The 20,810-nt window shown below is 38.1% G+C and overlaps 2 protein-coding genes across 7 annotated transcripts in view; one reads left to right on the top strand and one right to left on the bottom strand.

Annotated features, from left to right (window-relative positions):
• The window catches only part of CEP170 (centrosomal protein 170), a 160,030-nt gene extending 151,755 nt beyond the window's left edge, over positions 1-8,275 (bottom strand). For all 6 annotated transcript variants that reach the window (XM_036755048.1, XM_036755042.1, XM_036755043.1 and 3 more), the window contains exon 1: positions 8,085-8,275. The gene's annotated coding sequence lies outside the window, so the exon portion shown is untranslated. The remainder of the gene's footprint in view (positions 1-8,084) is intronic.
• An 816-nt stretch (positions 8,276-9,091) lies between these two features.
• The window catches only part of SDCCAG8 (SHH signaling and ciliogenesis regulator SDCCAG8), a 285,884-nt gene continuing 274,165 nt past the window's right edge, over positions 9,092-20,810 (top strand). The window contains 2 exon segments of the mRNA XM_036753380.1: positions 9,092-9,167; positions 9,170-9,313. Coding sequence (XP_036609275.1) covers positions 9,092-9,167; positions 9,170-9,313 — 220 coding nt within the window.

The raw sequence follows: 20,810 nt of genomic DNA, 5'->3' as shown, positions 1-20,810 counted from the left end.
GTCCTTCATGAATCTTAAGGCATTTCAAGTTAAGAGGAATTCTTTAAAATTAACTATCGCTTACAGGCCTCATTTCTAAAATATATAGAGAACTGGGCAAATTTACAAGAATTTACAAATTTACAAGACCAACTGCGAAATGGTCAAAGGGTATGAACAGGGAGTGTTTAGATGAAGAAATTAAAGCTATCTATAGTCATACGAAAAAATGCTCTAAATCACTATTGATTAGAGAAATGAAAATTAAAGCAACTCTGAAGTATCACATCACACAAAGCAAGACTGGCTAATATGACAAAGCAGGAAAATGATAAATGTTGGAGAAGATGTGGGAAAATTGGAATACTAATGCATTGTTGGTAGAATTGTGAACTGATCCAATCCTATGAACTGATCCAACCATTCTGGAGAACAATTTGGAACTATGCCCAAAGGGCTATGAAACTGTGCATACCTTTTGACCCAGCAATACCACTTCTAGGTCTGTATCCTAATGAAATTATAAAAAAGGGAAAAGAAGCCACATGTACAAAAATATTTATAGCAGCTCTTTTTGTGATGGCAAAGAATTGGAAATTGAAGGGATGCCCATCAATTACGGAACGGCTGAACAAGTTGTGGTATATGAATACAGTGGAATACTATTGTTCCATAAGAAATGGTGAGCAGGCTGACTTCAGAAAAACTTACATGATGCTGAGAGGAGCCAGCAGAACCAAGAGAACATTGTACACAGTAACAGAAATACTGTGCAATTTTGATAGATTTAGCTCTTCTCAGCAATACAATGATCTAAGGCAACTCCAAAAGACTCATGATAGAAAATGCTATTCATATCCAGAGAACAAACTATGGAGTCTCAATGCAGATTGAAGCACACTATTTTCCCGTTTTTCCCCCTCTTTCTCGTGGTCCCTTTTGTTCTGATTTTCTTTCATAACATGACTAATGTGGGAAATATTAAATATGATAATACCTGTATAGCCTATATCAGATTGCATGCTGTCTTGGGGAGGGAGAGGGAAAAAAATCTGGAACTCAAACTCTTACAAAAGTGAATGATGAAAACTAAAAATAAATTTAAAAAAATTAACTATCCTTTTACTGGCATTATTTCTTTAGTACTGAAGAATGTCAGAGAATTAAAAACATTTTTAATGGGTTTTCACTTACCTCATGTTACTTCTTGCCTACTATTATTTCTAATCTATTTCACTGGTTTAGTTATAAACTTTTCAGGGTCTCATGCTTTTCAACAGCTTGATCAGGGACTTCAAGAGATAAAGTTATGTTTATTTTTCAGATTACAAAGCTAGGATAGCTAGATAATGTGTGTCACATTGCCAGTCCTCAGAATGGGGGTGGCTTCATAAGTCATTTATCAGCTTCCACACAATCTGAAGAAACAGAGATGACAGTCACCCTACACTACTAGCTATGATCAGAACTCATGACAGTTTAAAAACATAACCACAGATTCATAAGACATCCTTATGAAAACGCATAGAAACACGATCTCTTGGGTGCCTCCCAGGAATGGACAATAAACCAGAATAGCACAAGCGCATGTAAGATCCAGAGAAGGGAAAAAAAAACATTTATTAAATACCCACAATGCACCAGGCACTGTGATAAGCACTTTACAAATATTATCTGAGTTTATCCTCAAAATTGCCCTGGGAGGTGGGTGCAATTATACCCACTTTACAGCTGAGGAAACTGAGGCATAGAGAGGTTAAGCCATTCTAATATCTTTGACAAGAAAGCCTAAAATGGGGTGTTACCGAATGGGTGTGTCACTGATACCATCTGATCAATTCCCTATTTTTTTTTTTTGCAGGGGGGAAGGCAGGGAAATTGAGATTAAGTGACTTGCTCAAGGTCACACAGCTAACAAGTATGTCAAGTGTCTGACGCTGGATTTGAACTCAGGTCCTCCTGACTCCAGGGCCAGTGCTCTACTCACTGCGCCACCTAGCTGCCCCCAATTCCCTCTTTTCTAAGGAGGACCTACTACATCCTCAGGCAGTAGATTCCACTTTTGGACAGCTCTATTCGCTAGGTAAATTGTCCTTTCATCAAGCCTAAATCTCTTTAAAACTTCTCCCAACTGCTCCCTCCTTCTTTCTGTCCTCTGGGGCCAAACAAATCAAATCCAGGCCTTATTGGACATGATGGTGCTTTAATACTTAAGACAAACAGAAAGTTGTAAATAATTCTCTTCTCTGGGCTAAGTAGTTCCAGTTCTTTCAATCAATCTTTTAAAGCCATATTCTCCAGTTCCCTCACCATCCTTGTCCCTCTCTCAGGGATGCCATCCAGCTTGTCTTCATCTTTCCTAAAATTTAGTCAGATGTGGCTGATCCCAGAAGAGCAAAATAACTTCTACTTTCCACACTATTTTCCAAACATTTCCTATTAAAATGAACAAGCTGGTCCAAATATAGGTAATAGTTTTCCCCCTTTAGACTGCCTCATGTAAAACCTACATAGACTCTATAATTATGTTTTTAATACCATAGCTAGAGAAATCATTATTTAAGGTGGGAGTTCAGTAACTATGTAAAATCTCAATATACTTTGTTAGTTTCTGTAACTACATGGACAAGAACCTCTCCTGAATCATCTGTAGCTTTTAAAAAATGCTATCTTAGACTTATCTCCTCAGCATACAATAATTTAAGACAGTTCCCAAAGTCTCATGATGGAAAATGCTATCTATCCACATCCAGAGAAGGAACTATGGAGTCTGAACATAGATCAAAGCATATTCTTTTCTCTCAGTTTTTTCCTTTCTCATGGTTTTTCCCTTTTGTTCTGATTCTTCTTTCATAATATGGCTATTGTGGAAATATGTTTAATATGATTGTACATGAACAGCCTATATCAGATTGCCTGCCATCTTCAGGAGGGGGAAGGGAGAAAAAAAATTGGAACTCAAAATCTTATAAAAGTGAATGCTGAAAACTATCTTTACATGTAATGGGAAAAAAATAAAATACTATTAAAAGTAAAAAAAAAATTCCTATCTTTCAAATGCTATATATAGTACTGAACATGGTATATTATGCAAAAGTACAAGTGAAAGATAAAGAGCAACTAAGAAAAAACATGAACAAAGCATATTTATTCAAATTAAAACAAATGTAACATTTTATAGCAAATATATTTATATGGCAATTTTACATAATTATTTTTTGGTGATTCTTATTTATTATGTCAAAATCACACATGATATAATAGAAATAATTGCTTAACAACCCTCTGATTACTGATATCAATCAAGGTTTAAAAGAGCGATATACTTACCCAAGTATTTGCTACAGTCATGGATGATATTTTACAGAGTCCAAAATGGAAGGTAGAATTCTCATAGAAGGTGAGTTCCTCTATATAGTTCTGTTTATAGATGATATTACACAGACTATATCATAAAATGCTGCAGTCTCCCAAATGAAATCTATTACTACTCAAAAATGTTTGGTCTAACTATCCACACAAGAAAAACAAGGGAATTTAGAATGCCCATTTTCATTCTATGATATCCTCAGACTGAAAACCCAAAGATCTTGCCCCATCAGGGTAGACAGCTTTCAGAGACACAGTAGATGGACAATGGACTGGCCACAGAATTATTTGCAACCTGACTCTTTTCTGACTTTCCGATCTTCTTATACTTTACTACCCTTTCCCATCCACTACTGTCCAAGTATACTGCCCTTTTGTCATTTGTCACATGACATTCCATCTACTGTCTCCAGGCCTTTTCACTGGCTGTTTCTCTTGCCTAGAATGTTCTCCCCTCCTCATCCTTTCCTCTTAGAATTGTGGCTTCCTTCAAAACTCAACAAACACTGCCTTCTATAGACAGCCCTTTCTAGTCTCCTGAGAAGGCTATCTGCCTTCTCTTCTGAGGTTACTTTCTACCTATTCTGTAAGTATATTTATATACATATTCTCTTTGCCATTAGGATGTAAGCTCCTGGGGGACAGGAAATGTTTCTGCTTTTTCTTTGAATATCCAGTGCTTAGGACATAGTGAGGTCTCAATAAAATACTTGTGGATGGCCTAGAGACTGCCTTTGGCACAGTGCTTTTAATAGCCCAAATTTCTCCCTGAAACAAAGGTCGATTTTCTAGCATTCATATTCTTCAGGTGATGTTGAAGTGTTGAGAATCTTCAAATACCACCATTTCCCAAGAACAACAGCTTGGGGTTACTTAAGAGAGTAATGGAGATGCACAAGACAGGCCCAAGTAGGCTTTATCACATTACCAACAAATAACAGTAAAGAGAAGTGGATCGAAGGAAATGATCAAAGAAATCTATGTCTAGAAGAGAGGATGAGCACATGGATAGCTTATAGGCACCCAAAGTCTCAAACAAGAGCTGCACAGCATGGGAAATCCTGGATATGGTTGAAATCTGTGCTGTTGGAAGGACCACTCATATCTGGGATCACAGTTCCACCTAAGCATATGTTTTTTTTTTTAACCTTTTTAAATAACTCTCATTTTAGGGGTAGTGGCAATATCTGTAGTATTGTACCCTAATTATCTACCCATCAAACAGTAGCCATGTACTGTTTGAGTCTTGTGTCAATTTTTTTTTGCAAATTGTGAAATACAACTTACCTGATAAACAGTAAAATTCAGAAATTAAATATAACGCTGTTTGTGTTAACCATAAACTATGAATAGTCACTAACATCCAAAAGCTAAAAAAGAAAAGAAAATTTGGGTGATTTCGTAATTTCCATAAACATTTTTTGTAACAAAAATAATTCTATTCTATCCCAAAGGAACCTAAGTATCAGCTTTAAATTCCCAATACGATTAAAGTGATAATAGTTTGCTGCTGTGATATCTCAATTATATCAATTCTAAAAGATAAAATAAAAGGAATATTAATAGCTCACTTATAATGCTTTGAGGTCTAACACTTTCTTTACAACCACCTTTTTAAGCAGGTAGTTCAATTTCCTTGCCTGAGATCACACAGCTAGTAAAGTCCCAGTCAGTAATCAAAACCAAGTTTCTTGACTCAGTCCATTACTCTTAGGCACCTCTCCAAGTCATCAACAGTCACATAAAATAAAGCAAATCAATGATCATGATATTATTTTTAAAAATTCTAAACCTTAACATTTACATTTAATACACATGTTGAATCCTGTTAGAAAGTTGTACTTCTCATCAGGCTAAAAACTAAAAGTGGAACTGAGAGAATTACCGAATTCCAAGGAAATAAAACATAAAATTCTCAAGTGATAGAACTGTGAATACAGAATTACAAAGAAATTTTTTACACCGAAATCTTAGGGAATTTACTCAGAAAAAATCATAAGCTACTAAAGGGTATACATTCAGAAATAGGGAAATCCCAAAACAATATAACATATAAAAACATAATCAGTAAAATGCATAAAGTTTATAGACTGAAATGCCCTATTACGTTTTAGTATTTATTTTTCAACAAATTGCTAAGTACAGATCTTGAATGATTCACCATCCCTCTCTCCTGATTGTTGAGTGCTTGGCTCAGATGTTCATGAAGAACTCCCGCTTATGCTCATTCCATTCCCCAATCTACTTCTCACTCTCTGGACTTTTCTTTCTCCTCTCTACCTCAGAAGCTGCCTGACTCTAAGTCACTGAAACCTCAGTCTTAGTTACCTTATATTAATGTTATCTGTGTCATAGAACTGTTGAGAGAATTGAATGATAATTTACGTAAGGTGTTTGCAAACCTTAAAGCTCTATATAAATGCAGATTATTTTAATTATTTAGTCAGAGATAAATTAGCTACCTTGTTGAACTTATTTTTGATTCTTATGTTTTCAATATGCTTGCTAAAATTGCAAACATTATATTGCCATAGAGAAGCAAGGGCTCTAGACCTGTGTTCAGTGTGACCTAAGCAAGTAATGTAATCTCTCAGTGCCTCAGGCAATGCTCTAAGACTTTTAGTCACAGAACAATTGCCAATCTGCATTGGTAGAGGGAATTTCCAATAATTAGAGTTCCCTACACCAAAAACATCATATATATGGGGGGGGGGGTTAAAAAGGTAATAGAGGGTCAAGATCAGATCATTTATAGTGCAGTTGAGCATATATAACAAATAGTCTTCAGGTAAAAGTCCATTTTAGGACTAGAACACATTTTTCTACAAGTTAATGATGCCTACACATAAGTCTTATTTACCTAATTTTATTTGTCTAGAATTTTGGTTTTCTATTAAAAAAAGTTTAAATTTCAAATCTTTATCAATTATTCTGATTATGAATGATAATCCAAAGAATATGTACTATACAGCAAAAATAATGCATGTGAAGAATTCCTTTCTGTTTTAAATCAAAAATTCAGTTCAATTTCTGTAAAGACGGTACTATGATAAAGGGGTAAAAAAGAAAAGACAACAAGAACTCAGAAAAAAGTATCCCTAAATGCTAGAGTGTGCCACTAATTTCTCAAAAAATCTTAGACAAAACATATATATACCTGAGCCACTTCCTCATCTACAAAATGGAGAGACTGTGTACATGATAAGGTCCCTTCCTAACATTCTATGAATCTATTATTCTAGTACATGGCAATTATCTTCAAGGTTGGAAAGCAGTAACTGAAAACCTGGCTTTCATATTATGGCTGAAATATGTTCTTCAACCATTTGGTATTTTCATAATTGAGTGACAACCCTACATAGTGAATTCAAAATATCATTTCCCCCTTTCTCTTGGTTTCTTCCTAAAACAGTTCCTCATCCTGCTTTATCCTTTCTTCCTTCCCCTCTATTTGCCATCTCACCAGTATTCAGTTATAAACAATTATATTTAGGAATGAAATCATGAAAAACTTCATCTAGATATTATCTGTTCCCCTATCACCCAGTGATTTTTCATTAAACACACAAACAGCAATGAGAAAAATAGAAATATTTCTAGTCAAGTGTACTCCTTTGGCATGATTGATTTAAGAATAAAACAAAAGAACTCTTCCAAAAAAAGGAATACCAGTGTATTACCCACACAAAAGGAAAACAAAAGAAAACAATTCTGTTCATTCCCCACACATAAACTATTTATTGTTGGGCCTGCTGTGGAGCCTAATTTCATCCAGCAGCTTTTATATTAGGCACTACAACACTTTCAGATACTTAATATCGGTCCCTGCCCTCCTGAGGCTTACATACTTTAGAAAAACAAACAAAAGAAATCCAGAATAAAGACAAGACACACGTAGTGAAATGCTTATGTAATGTAGAAATAAGTCCCATAACCTCCAATTCCATACTGGGCAGAATATGGAAGGAACCATACCAATACCCAACAGCAGCATCTTGGGGACAATGAAACTGACAAGGAGGACTGTCTCCTCCCTCCGGTTCAGGAAGGGGTAAGGATATGGGGAATGCAATCACAGCCAAGGGTGTGCTTGACACAAGGTTTTCTGTACCGCTTCTTTTACCTACAGAAACTCCCCCCACCCCGCCCCGCCCAACACACACACACACACACACACACACACACACACACACACACACACACTGACACACACACGCTCGCACACACGCAGCAATTTCTTTCAAAGATCCAATCCGGGCACCAATCTCGTCCCCTTCTTGTATCACCGCCTTTAGCAGCTCTTTCCCTCCCGCCCGCCAATTTGTCCCCTCGCGCCCCTCCGCTAAGGCGGTGGGAGGAGCGGCACAAAGCCAGGGAAGAGAAAATGAATAAATGCACATTTCCAGCAGGAGGAGTCAGCCGGCAGCCGCGGAGGCCGCCCGGGGTAGCAAAGCCCCGGGGAGCCCGGAGGGAATAGAGGGAAGGGAGGGCGGGAGGCGGGGCTGCCGAATCCCCCGGGGCGGGGAGGGGGGGGGCGCGGCGCGAGGAGCATCCGGAAAGCAGCACCCCCCTCCCTTTTCCTCTCCCAGCTGCACTCCCCCCACCCTGAAAACCCGGCCGCACACCAGGGGCTCTCCGGGAAGAGGATCTGGAGAAGGGGAGGCGGCGGCGGCGGCGGCGGAGACGGCTGCATCACCATCACTAAGCCAGGCGGCAGAGCGAAGCGCATCACTTACCCCTCACCATAGCGAGAGGGACCGGACGGGGGAGGCGGGGCGCGTCGCGTCCCGTGAGTCTCTCGCACGCCGTCCCCCCCGCCAACCCGTCGCCGTAGTCGTCGTCGTAGTCGTCGTCGCTGCCGTCGCCCCCGGACTCCCCGTTCCCTTCACCGTGCTCGGCAATAACGTTATTCCACACACGCCCCACACATAGCGGTAACGGCAGAGAGCAGCCGCCCACTGCGCAGGCGCGTCAGGAGAGGCCGGGGAGGGGGCCCTGCCCCTCCTCCTCGCCCAGCTATCTCTTACTGCGCAGGCGCCAAAGGCAGACAATGAAAAGGAGTTGCCTGGAGGGTCGTTGTCCCACCCACGCGATTTCGCAGCAGCCCACTGCGCAAGCGTGCCCCTAGGACCGGCAGAAACAATGAAGAAACTATACTGTCATTAGCTCGGACTGCAACCAACACGGACTACAGATCCCAGGGAGGAGTGCGCCGACTCAACAACAGCGGCCGGTTCGCTAGGCATGCTAGGATTTGTAGTCTCCGCGAAAGCCACACCTTTGAACGGTTGAGATTGAGTTTTCTTCTCCAGCCAAGGCTGCCTCTGGTAGTAGTGACCGAAGATGGAGCCGTAAAAAAAGAATCATATGTTTTCATTCACTTAACTGTGGGAACCCATGGATCAAGAGCATTTTCACAACTCTATAGAGCAAAGGCCTTCAGAAGTTTGTTTTTGGTAGTTAAGTGGTCCAGATTGCCTAAGAAATGAGAAGGGGGAAGAGGGAAAGTTTCAGTCTGAGGGAAAAGGAGGGTGGAGCCGCCAAGCTGTCTCTAGGCAACGGAAGCTTGGGGGCCAAACCGCCTCTTCCCTGTGCGCGGTACCTCCTGGGAATTGTAGTGTGCCCGGGGCTTCTTTGGGGGTTAGAAAGCGGCAGTTCGTGAACGTGATGGACTACAACTTCCACTATCCATCATGGGGGTCCGTGGGTGGACAGCGCCCCCGCGAGCCAGGTCCTACTATTCATGCGCCCCTCTGACAGCGACGTCTGGAAGCTGGGGGACTGTCTGCCCGTTGCCTACCGCCGAGGTTCTGCTAGGGGTGTCTGCGGGCCCGGGGTCACTGCATGGCGAAGGCCTTGGGGGACCCTGCCCCGGTGGAGCCTCTGAGGGACCCTGTCCTGGAGGAGGCTCTGGGGGACTCTGCCCTGGAGGAGGCTCTGGGGCACTATCAGCGGAGTCTCAGGGGTGAGTTACGGTCGTTTACTGCCCTCAGGCTCCGAATCTTTTGCAGCCTCAGCCCCTGGCCTCCCCGGGGTTCTTTAGACAGTCCGGGCGGGCGCTCCAGGATCTTTCCTGTGGTAGCTCCTGACTAGTGTATTTTCCAACACTTGTGTGAGTCCCTCCCCGCCACGCGGTCAGGCTGACGCCTAGGAAGGCTTGGTGTGCCTAGTGTTTGAGTAGGATTGGGATTTGGGGCTTTGCTCAATTTGTAAAGAGGAAAACCAGAGTTACCGTGAGGTATTTCTGTTCTCTTCTCTTTATTGGGATGCTGTCCTCATCCTTCATTTTACCCCAGGCCTTGGACCACATTACCACTTAAGTCCATTATTTCTTGTACTCTTTAATGCATCCTGCCTCCTGGAGTCTGCAAAACTCGGCTTTTATAGGCGCTATTTGGGTTAGAGTAAATTAAGCACCATTAGCAAAGCACACTTTATTAATTTAAAACAGATTCCCTTGGAAAAGATCATTGCCCCAGGATAGGTATCTAAGGGAACAAGATAATGACTGGAGCAATATTGCTTGGTGCCCAGCGACCAAGTTTTAAGGTTTCTGTAGGAAATGGATAGCCCTATTTGCTGTCATCATAGCTGAGTCACCTGATGACTTTCTGGTTTTAATCAATGATCACATTTGACGGTATTTCAAATAGGAAACAGCCAATATTGTGTCTACTGAAATTGCAGGACTTTTAAAAATTAGTAATGTTTATTTAATGAATACCCTCCTGAACCTGATGAGTGGCATTAGACCTGTTTAATCTGAAAGCAAGAAGCCGTTTAATAAAAGTAATCTTATTTTGTTTTTATGAAAATAAAGCACAAACTTTATAGTTTTCTAACTAATTCGCTCTTTGAAGGTTTCCTCTCTTACATATTTGTTAGGATTCTCTCCACCTCACACTGTTATGCTTCTTCTGTCTGTTCACTCTAGAAAACATCCTAAGCAAATTGTACTATTTTACTAATTGGGACAGATAAGGAACGGCCAAAAATCAGCTGATGCAATAAAGGTGTCAGCTTCTCACTTAACCTAACACACATCTAACTCCATTGCTCTATCCACTATGTAGTAATAACACATTTAATAGTAATTGTACTATACTTAATATTTGTATAATATATTGACTTTCAAAGTCATAGTTATTTCCTTATTATGTTAATTATAAGGTGTATATAGTAGAAAAAATTTTTTCTTCTTTTTGCAAATAGCAAAACTAAAGTGTAGAAACAAGTTAAACGATTTGTACTCAGTTTATCAGCAGATCTAGAAGTGGAACAAGGGAAGATTTCTAGGCTTTTCAGAGCATTCCATATTTCGTCCAACATTATTTGCTGAATTTTATTTATAAGCTCCCATATTGTTGTTATAAAGGAAGAACTTAAAATTATACTAAAATCACATAAAGTTAGAACTACTGCCAGAGAGAAATAAAGATGCTTGAAGTAAAAACATTTTATTCTTGAATAAATGTTTCAAAATATTGTGGAGTTATTTCGGTGTATTTCCTGCATTTTGAATGTCTGAGAATTCTATCATTGTATAAATACACGATCAGTAAAACTGCACCAATGTAGTCTTGTGTTTTGTTTTTAATTAACAACGAGTCTCTCAAAATCTCTTCTTACTTAGACTTTTGATTGGTCCTAATACGTGCTTAATGGGAGACAATCAGTGACTATCTTTCTCTTAAATTTTTTTTTCTACTTGCCAAAGAAGTATAAATATAGGTATCACCACCATTCCCTTTTATATTTAGACAGGAAACAACAGATCAAAATGTGGGTATTCTTACAGTCTTCCTACAGTGTTCTCTACATTTTTAATAGCTTTGGCCTTGGAAAGCTTTCTTCCTTTAAAAAGGGGACAGATTAATTTGAAGATCTCATGCTAGTAATGTGCTGCTGTCTTTTTAGTGCACTGATTTATTCATCACATGAAATCATGGAATTAAGAAGTGATTAAATGTAAAATAGAGAGTAAACCAAGGTTTATATATTCATACAAACCTAATTTTTTCCTTACTTTTTGACTTTCCGAGAGCAGACATTTGAAATAAACTTTTACCTCACTTGCTGTCTCCATATTCACTCATTGTTGCCACCTTTTCCCAATGAAGTGTATCCTATTTTATGCTTTAATATACTGGAATTTGTAGAGGGTGGCAAGGACCTATCTAAATGGCAGTGGGGCTTGAGGCCTGGCCTGTCTCATAGTGCAGGAATCATCTGTACAAGTGTCCCAAAAGTGTTTCTGTGTTATTGATAATTGTTGGCTGATTCCATTACTGTCTACTTATAGCTTCTAACATAATTCCTAGTTTTTGAATGGGGGGGTGGGGATGGGGAGAATAATCATAAAATTAAAACTAGAACTACCAGTTAGTAGACTAATCCCGTAACAGTTAAAGTTAAGGTGAACCTGAGGCACAAAGTTCTGAGCATAATCAATTTATTAAGAAAGCCCAAATTTACCAATAAATGGGATCTCAGCTTCCTCAGCAAAGCTAAGCACCCAAATGAGAAGGACATTTCTCTTTTATAGGTTTCGGGGAGTATAGAACAAAGAACAGGACTTCATAGGGAGGGAAGAAGTTATGATTGGTTACAAGAGGTTGACATCATGAATGGTGAGATCAGTATGATTGGTTGGAGGTTGGGAATGAGGGACTAGCAATAATCCCCTCCTTCCTTCCTGTGACTAAGAAATATTCATTGTTTGAGCCCAGGATAGCTTGGTGGTGTATAGATGCTGGACCAGATTCCCAGGTATCATACCTGCATCCTTCAAGGAAAGCAGATTTCTTTGAGGTAAGAATAGAACAGTGATTAGCAAGGGAACTGGATTTCTAAACTTAATTCATCATCATAGCACTTCTGAATTTCTGAACTGTTGTGAGACAAAGAACCATTACTTAAGCAGTAACAAGACAAAATCAATTAATTGTAAATATGGTCAATTAAAAATGATACAGAATCGATCTTGATCATTTCAGTCCCACAGCAGCTGATCTTTTCCTTACTCTAGCACAATTTCAAGTGGTTATTCTGCAAGACTATGGAGTATAAAATACATTGACTAATGACCACAACTATCTCAGCTACAACAGAAGCAAAGACAGGCTTTAAGGTTCATAAGTTTCAGAATACTTAGTTATAATTAGAAGTCATGTCAAAATATCACTTAAAATTTGGTTATATGAACATCTTTGTATCAAAACCCTGCAATTTTTACAGCCTTCACAAACACATTTTCATAATCATTTTCTCATTCAGTAAGCAAGCATTTAAATGTGTCAATTACTGCAATGTGATAGATATAAAGACCAAAAAAAAGCCCTTGCCCTTACGGTACTTATATTTCATTAGAGGAAAACAACATACACAGAAAAGTAAATCCAAAATATTTACAAAGTAGGTAAAAAATAATTTCTAGGGGAAACTCACTAGCAGTTGGGGGATTGAGATAGACTTCTTTTGAAGGAGGCATTTAAGCTAAACTTTGAAGGTAACTGAACAGTCTAAGAGGGAGATAGGATATTGTGAATGAATAACACATGGGCTACTTTAGCTAGCATGTAGGGAGCCCGAAGGAGAGTAATGTACAATTTATTTGGAAAATATAAACTGGAGTTAGATTGTGAAAGGCTTTAAAAACCAAATAAATTAGGAAGAGGCAATCACTCAAACTTTTAAAGAAGAGGAATGGCATGGTAAGATATGTGCCTTGTGGATATCACTTTGACAGTTGTAAGGTGGATGGACTGGAGAGAGGAGAGATTTGAAGCAAGGAGGCCAGTTAGGAGCCTACTGCAGTATGGGCAAAAGGTAATTAAGGGCCTAAAGCAGGTGGTTATTCTGAGTGGAGGAAAGGGACAGAGTTGAGAGATATTTTCAAGGTAGAACAAATAATACTTGGTAGCTGATTGGATATGAGAATTGAAGGAGAGAAAGAAAGAGAATGATTCCAAGGTTGTGAACCTGGGAAGAATGGTGGCTGATCTTCCCAGAAATAGGGAAATTAGTAAAAGGAATTAATATGAGGGGGGAAATGTGTTCTTTTTTTAAATGCTGAATTTGACATGGCAATGAGACATTGAATTGGAGATGTCCAATAAGGGTGTTGGTGATAGAGAATGAGAATTCAAGATTGATTAGAGCAGAATATGTAGTTCTGGTGGTTGTTTACATAGAGATGATAGACCTATATGAACTGATGTGCTCATCTAGAGAGAAAGGAGAGGGCCTAGAGAAGAGCTTTAGGTTATATACATGCAAAGTGATGAGGCTATGGATTATGATCCTGCAAAGGAGATTCTGAAGCATCACCCAGACAAATAGGAAAAGAACAATGTAATGAAAACTCGGAGAGGAAAGGGTGTCCAGGAGGAGGAATGCTGGTGTGGTCATCCATCAAATGGAGCAGAGGAACTCAAAGAAAGGTGGTGAATAGACACTGAGATTGGCTAGTCCTATAAGCACTATATTTTTTAAGCACCTGTAGCTTTATAACTTATTAACAGCATCTTGCTAGAAGTGACCTTTTCTTCCTCAACACATATAACTTCATGGAAGTTAAAGAATTTGTTATCTCTCTAAATAAAATTTGGTTTGAAGATAATGTAATTAACAACAGCAATGATAAGAATCTCTTTGTGCATGACTTGACTTCTATTTGTATATGAACTAAAGGTTGCTTCTGTTTCATAGTCTGTAAATCTATGATGGCCTGCCAAGTAGCTCATAAAAATATTTTAATTGTTTAGAGTTGAATAAAAATCATTAAAATATATTTTACAGCGCTTTTTGTATCATCAGGTTGGGAAGAAAAATATATATAACAGATTTTTGTCTCTGTTTTTTGTCTGCAGATTTTATTCCCTAATTTTTCAGAAAAAGGTCTGAGGGTTTTAGTGGACTACAGGTGAATTAGGAGTTGGAAACGTGATGTGGCATCCAAAAAAGCTAATGCTAACTTGGCCTATATTAAAAGAGGCATAAGATTATGATAGTTCTGCTCCACTCTGCCCTGGTCAGGTTGTAATTGGAGTATTGTACTGAGTTCTAGGTGCCAGTGTTTTAGAAGGTCATAGATAAGATGGATGACAGGTTGTCCAGAGAAAAGCTGTCAAGTTAAATGAAGGAGCAGAGAATGTTTAGACTCAAAAGAAGACATAACGTCTTTGTTTATTAAAGGTTGTAATGTGGAAGAGGGATTTGAAAGGTTTTTTGGTTTGTTTGTTTTTTTCTGGAAGCAAAGGGTATGGGTTGTAAAATGTCAAATTTAGACTTGAGGTCAGGAAAAACTTCCTAAAATTTAGAGCTGTCCATAAATGGATATAGGTGATGGCGTCCGTCTCATTGGTAGTCTTATTACAATGAGGATTCTTTTTAGATATGACTAGGTAGTGTGGCTGTTGAGTTCCCTTTCAACTCTGAACTTTTTTGATTCTTTAAAAGTAAAGTCTTTAATAATACTAAAATATAAATATCATTGAAGAGACATCTAAAATATCAAAGAAATAAAATTCGCCACCAAAATTTTTTTAAATTGCTACTTGAAATATCAGATATAAATATGAAATCTTCTTAGTTATTAGAGGCAGCTAGGTGGTATAGTGGTTAGAGTTCTAGACTGGGAGTCAGAAAGACACTGAGTTCAAATTTAACTTAAGACACTACCTGCATGACCCTAGGCAATTCTTTTAATCACTGACTGCCATAATTTCCTTAGCTATAAAATGAGGATAAAAGCACCTTATTCATAGAATTTTTGTGAAGGTCAAATGAGATTATATTTGTAAGTGTTTAGCATAGAGTGTGGCACATTGTTGTTGTTGTTCAGTCATGTTTGACTCTTTCTGGACCCCATTTGGGGTTTTCTTGGCAGTCATACTGTGGTGGTTTGCCATTTCCTTCTCCAGCTAATTTTACAGATGAGGAAACTCAGGCAAACAGGATTATTAAGTGACTTGCCCAGAATCACACAGCTAGTAAGTGTCTGAGACCAGATTTGAACTCAGGAAGATGAGTCTTCCTAACTCTATGCCCAAAGCTCTATCCAATGTGCCCTCTAGCTGCCACTGGCACAAAGTAGGTGCTTAATAAATGCCTGTTCTCTTCCTCCTTATTATAGAGCATTTCAAGATGGAGAGTTGATATTGCTCGTTTCATAAGCCCAAATTCAGAGTTAGAACCTTAGATAAATCAGTAAACAAATGCTATAAAGCATCTGCTGTATCTGGAAATTAAGCTAAATACTTTGTAAAATTTAACTTTGAGAAACTGTTCACGAATTGAGATGTGGAAAGGACCTTAGAAGACATCTAGTACAACTCTCATTTTGTAGACAAACTATGGCCCAGAGATCTTAAATGGCTTGTAAAGATCACACAATTAATAAGTGATAGTGACAGGATTTCAACTCAGGTCCTCTGATTCTATATCCTGGATTCCTTTGGACCCCATTCACAAGCCCTAAGAGTTAACAAGTTAATGTTGAACGACTAGCTGTAACATGAAATAAATATATACAGTTAGAGCAGAATACAAATACCTCACTTTTGAACATAATAGTTTTATATGTGTGATTTTTTTCACCTTTTTATGATGTTTCAAATTTTGTATAAGGGCTTGTATAGGCAGAAAAGTGCAGCGATAGGTGGAAAGGAGAAAAATTTGTTAAGTGAATATGGGAAAAGAGTAGATTTAGTTTTTAAGTCACTTTCTGTATCCTTTTAATTGATTTAGCACAAGAAAACCAACAGCAAGTGTTGACTTATTCTTTATTTTTGCATAGTGTTGGCACTTTTCCTCAGATTTCTGCACATCTATGTGAGAAAGTGCTGTTACTCTAGCCAGTAATTTTTTCAGTAAGTTAGGCACAACTGATATCATCTGGACCTTTGGCCTATTTAAACTAATACTTTGCATATGTAAGTTTACAAGTGACAACGTTTCTCAGATTACATACACACATATAAATAAACTTAATGGTGATTTATTTTTTCTCATCTTTTTGTTCTCTATCTTCTGGGTTTTCTTTGTTTCCTCTACTCTCATTCATCTTGGGATACCTTCTGTGAGAACATATCTGTATATTTGTTCATAACATAACATAACATATACTTGTTCACAAAAATACATTTTAAGATTTTGTAATTCATTTAAAATACATTTCTAAGGTCTTGTAAGACCATATGAAAAATTTTACTACATCTGTTTGCTTTGTTGGAATGCAAATAATAATACAATGAGCCCTCTTAAAATGTCTATTAAATGGGTCACAGACATTTTAAAAAGTCAGTTTTTCATACAACTAATGTTGTATGTTTCCTAATAGGAAGAATGTCTTTTTTTAAAAAAAGAAGAAATATTAAAATAATGACATAAGATACTTGTATTTAGATTTCCAATGAGATTTTTAAATGGCATATATCCATATTTCTTATTTACACATACTATATATATTTTTAATGTATGTATATACATATACATATTAAAACCACTTATTAAAAGTGAATTTGCAGAAATTCTAAAATCTTATTTCAACTAGTTTTTATCTCCATGACCATGTTTTAGATGAGAATGACAAAAAGATAAATTACTGGATTTGAATTTTAACCTCCCTATTTTATTATGATCATCAATAAAAATGTAGTAAGTGCTTACTACGTGTCAGTCATTTTGCTAAGCTCTAGGGATACAAAAACAAAACAAAGCAAATACATAGTTCTTGGCCTCAAAGAGCTCACCTTCTAATGGGAGACAATATGCAACCCTGTGTGTGTGTGTGTACACAAGATAAATACATTGCAAATGAGAGGTAATCTCCTATGGGAAGAATTGGTGGTTGGGAATGAGGGTGGGGAGGATGGAAAAGGCCTCTTGCAGAAGGTGGGAAGCTAGAAGTCTGGAGGGGGAGCATTTCAGGAATGTAAGATAATTTTCTAGTTAAAGCAAATAATGACAGACAAAACTGGACAAAAATAGGTCACAGAACAAAGAAATAGTAACCAAAGAATCAGTCTCTGAATAGGCTAGAATCCCAGAAAAATATGTATAATAATAATATAAGAGCATTTTCATTCCTTTCTCCAAAATGATGAGTGAGAATGATATACTCTCCTGATTGTTAGTCTGTGTCACAGTTTCCTTTATTTAAGTTAGAATATCTGTCTCTGGTCAAAAGACAGAGTTGCTTGAAAATGCTGAAGTATCTTTAAAATGGAGCTCTACCAAAGAGCCAGAAGTTTATTAGGACATTCAAGTTAGATAAAGGCTCTGCCAATATATATTTTTAAAGTGGCAACTATTGTTTGATCTGGTGGGTCTGAAAAAAAATTAAAAAGCTGATTGTGAATTAGCAACTGAATGTGATGGGCATAGTGCCTTTTCTTGACAGCTTGTACAGAGATACTCCAGCCCTACCATAATAGAGATGGCTAGGGAGAATGTTCTTCCCAATCCCCCATCATTATTGCAGTGGCAGAGCAGTTTGGCTCATTGCCCAACCTTCAGCAGGAGGAAATGATATTTATAACAGCAGCATGGTTGATTCAGTGGGGTGAGGTGGGCTAATATGATGTTTCCTTTGTTCTTTTGAGCTAGACCTGGTTAGGCTTCTGCTGATAGCCTGATGCCACACAGAAGGGCCTTGGGAGTATTTGAATTAAGGATAGAGTTTAATGGCCTTAGTGATTTTGCTTAATTCATGGTCTTAGAACCAATGCCAACCTACATAATATTACTTCTTTACCAATAGAAAGTGACAGGTGCATAAGTCCTCTCAGTTGGTGCCAAAGAGATACCAGGTGTGGAGCTCATAATACATATCCCAAATCCCCTTGATTTGCCAACATCTATACATCATTAATGACCTTCCAGAGACTGCTTTCCAAAATATTAACATTCTTATTCAGATTATCCTTCAATTCTTACGTTAGCCACTTTGGCATATCCTTGAGTTGTTACACAATATAAAGGTGTTTGCTATTTTTTTTTCAGTTTCTTTATGGTGTTCTCAGTATCTTGTAATGTAATTGGTACAGATAAAGCCTTCTTCTTCTCTCAAGTTAAAACATGTTGGAGTTATTTTTTTCCTTTTGGCACTATTCATTATACCCACCTATAGGTCCCCATAGTAAGTAGTGCCAGTTTTTTTTTTTCTCACTGGATTAGATTGAGGCCAAGTCTAATGTGGGCAGAAGTATGCCTGTCTCTTATCTTGCTATTGTTTAGTTTCTCTGCTTCTCTTCCCCATCTTACATATGTAGGGAAAAGCTTGGTGAATACCATATTTTGCTCATGAATCCCAGAACAGAAAGGTGTTTATTATTATCCCAGCACAGACACAAGAGTTCAACAGTGTCTGATGCTTCTTACCTTTTTCTTTTCCTCCTTCTCTTTAGCAGTACAATTCAGAACCACGTGTTCAGCTGGAGACAGGGCATACATGAGTAATTTATAGTATATGTTCGGTGAATAAATAAACTCTCTCCTGAGTAGGAAAGTCTAGGCTATTCAAAGCTGCCTGGGTAAAGAGATGAATGTTTAAAGGTCTATTCGAAATCAGAAGGTAGAAGAATAGCAAGAGTTAGGAAAAGGAGCAGTTAAGACTGACACAATAAGGAATTCACGATACTTTACCATATGGGCCAAGCTGGTGAAAATTTGGTGAGTAGGATGTCAAAAATTATCTTCTGTTTATCTCCATTGGGTTTTCTAGGGTTTAGAAATCACATTCATATTGGTATTTGTAAAATTCTTAAAGCGAAGGGCAAAAGGAAACAGGATGCTTTGGGGAAGGCAATTTTTCTGTCTCTCTATAGGATAATAATAACAATAATAGTTAGCATTTAAATAGCACTTGAAAGTTTGCAGAGCTCACTTCTAATATATTTTATTTGGTCCTCACTACAACCCTGGGAGGTAGGTGTTATTATTATCCACATTTTACAGATGAGGAAACTGAGGCAGTTCAGTGACCCATCCAGCGTCTCCCAGCTAGTAAGTGTCTGAGGCTGGATTTGAACTCAGGTATTCCTGACTTCAGGTCCAGATCTCTAGGCAAGAGAAAGAATAAGTATTATTGCTTCAGACCAAATGGTATTAGGGAAGCTAATCTGGAGTGTGGCTGTCAAGCGCTAACTGAAGGGCTAATAGCAGTAGCCCTGTCAGACTCTCTAGGAGTAGTGAGGATAGTGAAAGTTATAAAGAACCAGAGGATTTAGCAAAGGAGTTACCTGGGCCGATTATTCACACGGGGTTGGCCGTATTTATTGTATATTATTAGGGTATCTGATAGTCCAAAGGTCAGTCAACAAGCATTGAATTAAGCTTTTACCAGCACAAATTCTGGGGCAGCTGCGTGGTTAAGTGGATGGAGTGTTGGACCTGGATTTGGGAAGACTTATCTTCCTGAGTTCAAATCTGCCTTAGAAACATACAAGCTGTATGACCCTGGGCAAGTCACTTAACTCAGTTTGCCTCAGTTTCCTCATCTGTAAAATGAGTTAGATGAAGGAAATGGTGAACCACTATAGTACCTTTGCCAAGAAAACCCCAAATGAGGCCACGAAGAGACAGACATGACTAAACAACAAAGCACAACTTTAAAAGTCGAATTCCTTCTTTGAGCTAAATCTGTAGCTGACATCTTATTTTTTTCTTGCAGGCCAGATACTTTATCTATATTAGTCATATCTATGCAGCAGCTGGGATTAGAAAGAGGGCAGCTAAGAGGAACTAGTGTGTTGATCACCATAATTGAGTGTTTTTTTTCCTATTCAATAGTATAGAATTACTCTAGATCTCAAACTAAACTATTGCAGCACATCATGCTTTGCATATTAATTAAAAGGAGGGAAGGAAAGTGCATTCTTGAATAACTTGGAGGCAAAAAAGGTACATATTGTGTGGGTGACAGAAAGAACAGCCAAAGGAAAAAAAAAGAGGCATGTCTAAATGTTTCAGAATGAATGACTGGGTAGTAGTTTCCATTCTTGCAGTGATAAGTAGCTTATCCTGAAACTGCTTGGATATTGTTTATAAAGGTAATTAAGAGCAATTTTAGATGTCGTGTCTTAAATACTTAAACACTGTGACTTTAAGTAGTCACAGTTTTATTTGTAAACTAAATTTCAGTCTTCTCTAATGGAGGCAGCTTCCTCCCCTCCCCTTTGAAAAATACAATCTCCGGAGCTTTCCATTTATCCACTTATAAAAAGTCATTTACAGCTAATTGATGTCTCAGTATAAATCATCTGATTCAACCTATTCTCTTTCCACCCTGAACCCCTTCCTTAAAAGGACTTTATGTTCCTTCAGGGATAATTCTAAATTTCTAGGAAGAAGGAACAGTGTCCTACATGTACTCTTTCAATATTTTGAAGAAGCTTCTTTGTTATTAAAGGATTCAGTCATTTTTTTTTCAGTTTCATTCATTTTCCATCTCATTGACA

The sequence above is a fragment of the Trichosurus vulpecula genome, chromosome 4 (assembly GCF_011100635.1).
Source record: "Trichosurus vulpecula isolate mTriVul1 chromosome 4, mTriVul1.pri, whole genome shotgun sequence".
NCBI classification, from domain to species: domain Eukaryota; kingdom Metazoa; phylum Chordata; class Mammalia; order Diprotodontia; family Phalangeridae; genus Trichosurus; species Trichosurus vulpecula.
The sequence above is the reverse complement of the archived record's forward strand: the minus strand, read 5'-3'. Positions and strand labels throughout refer to the sequence as shown.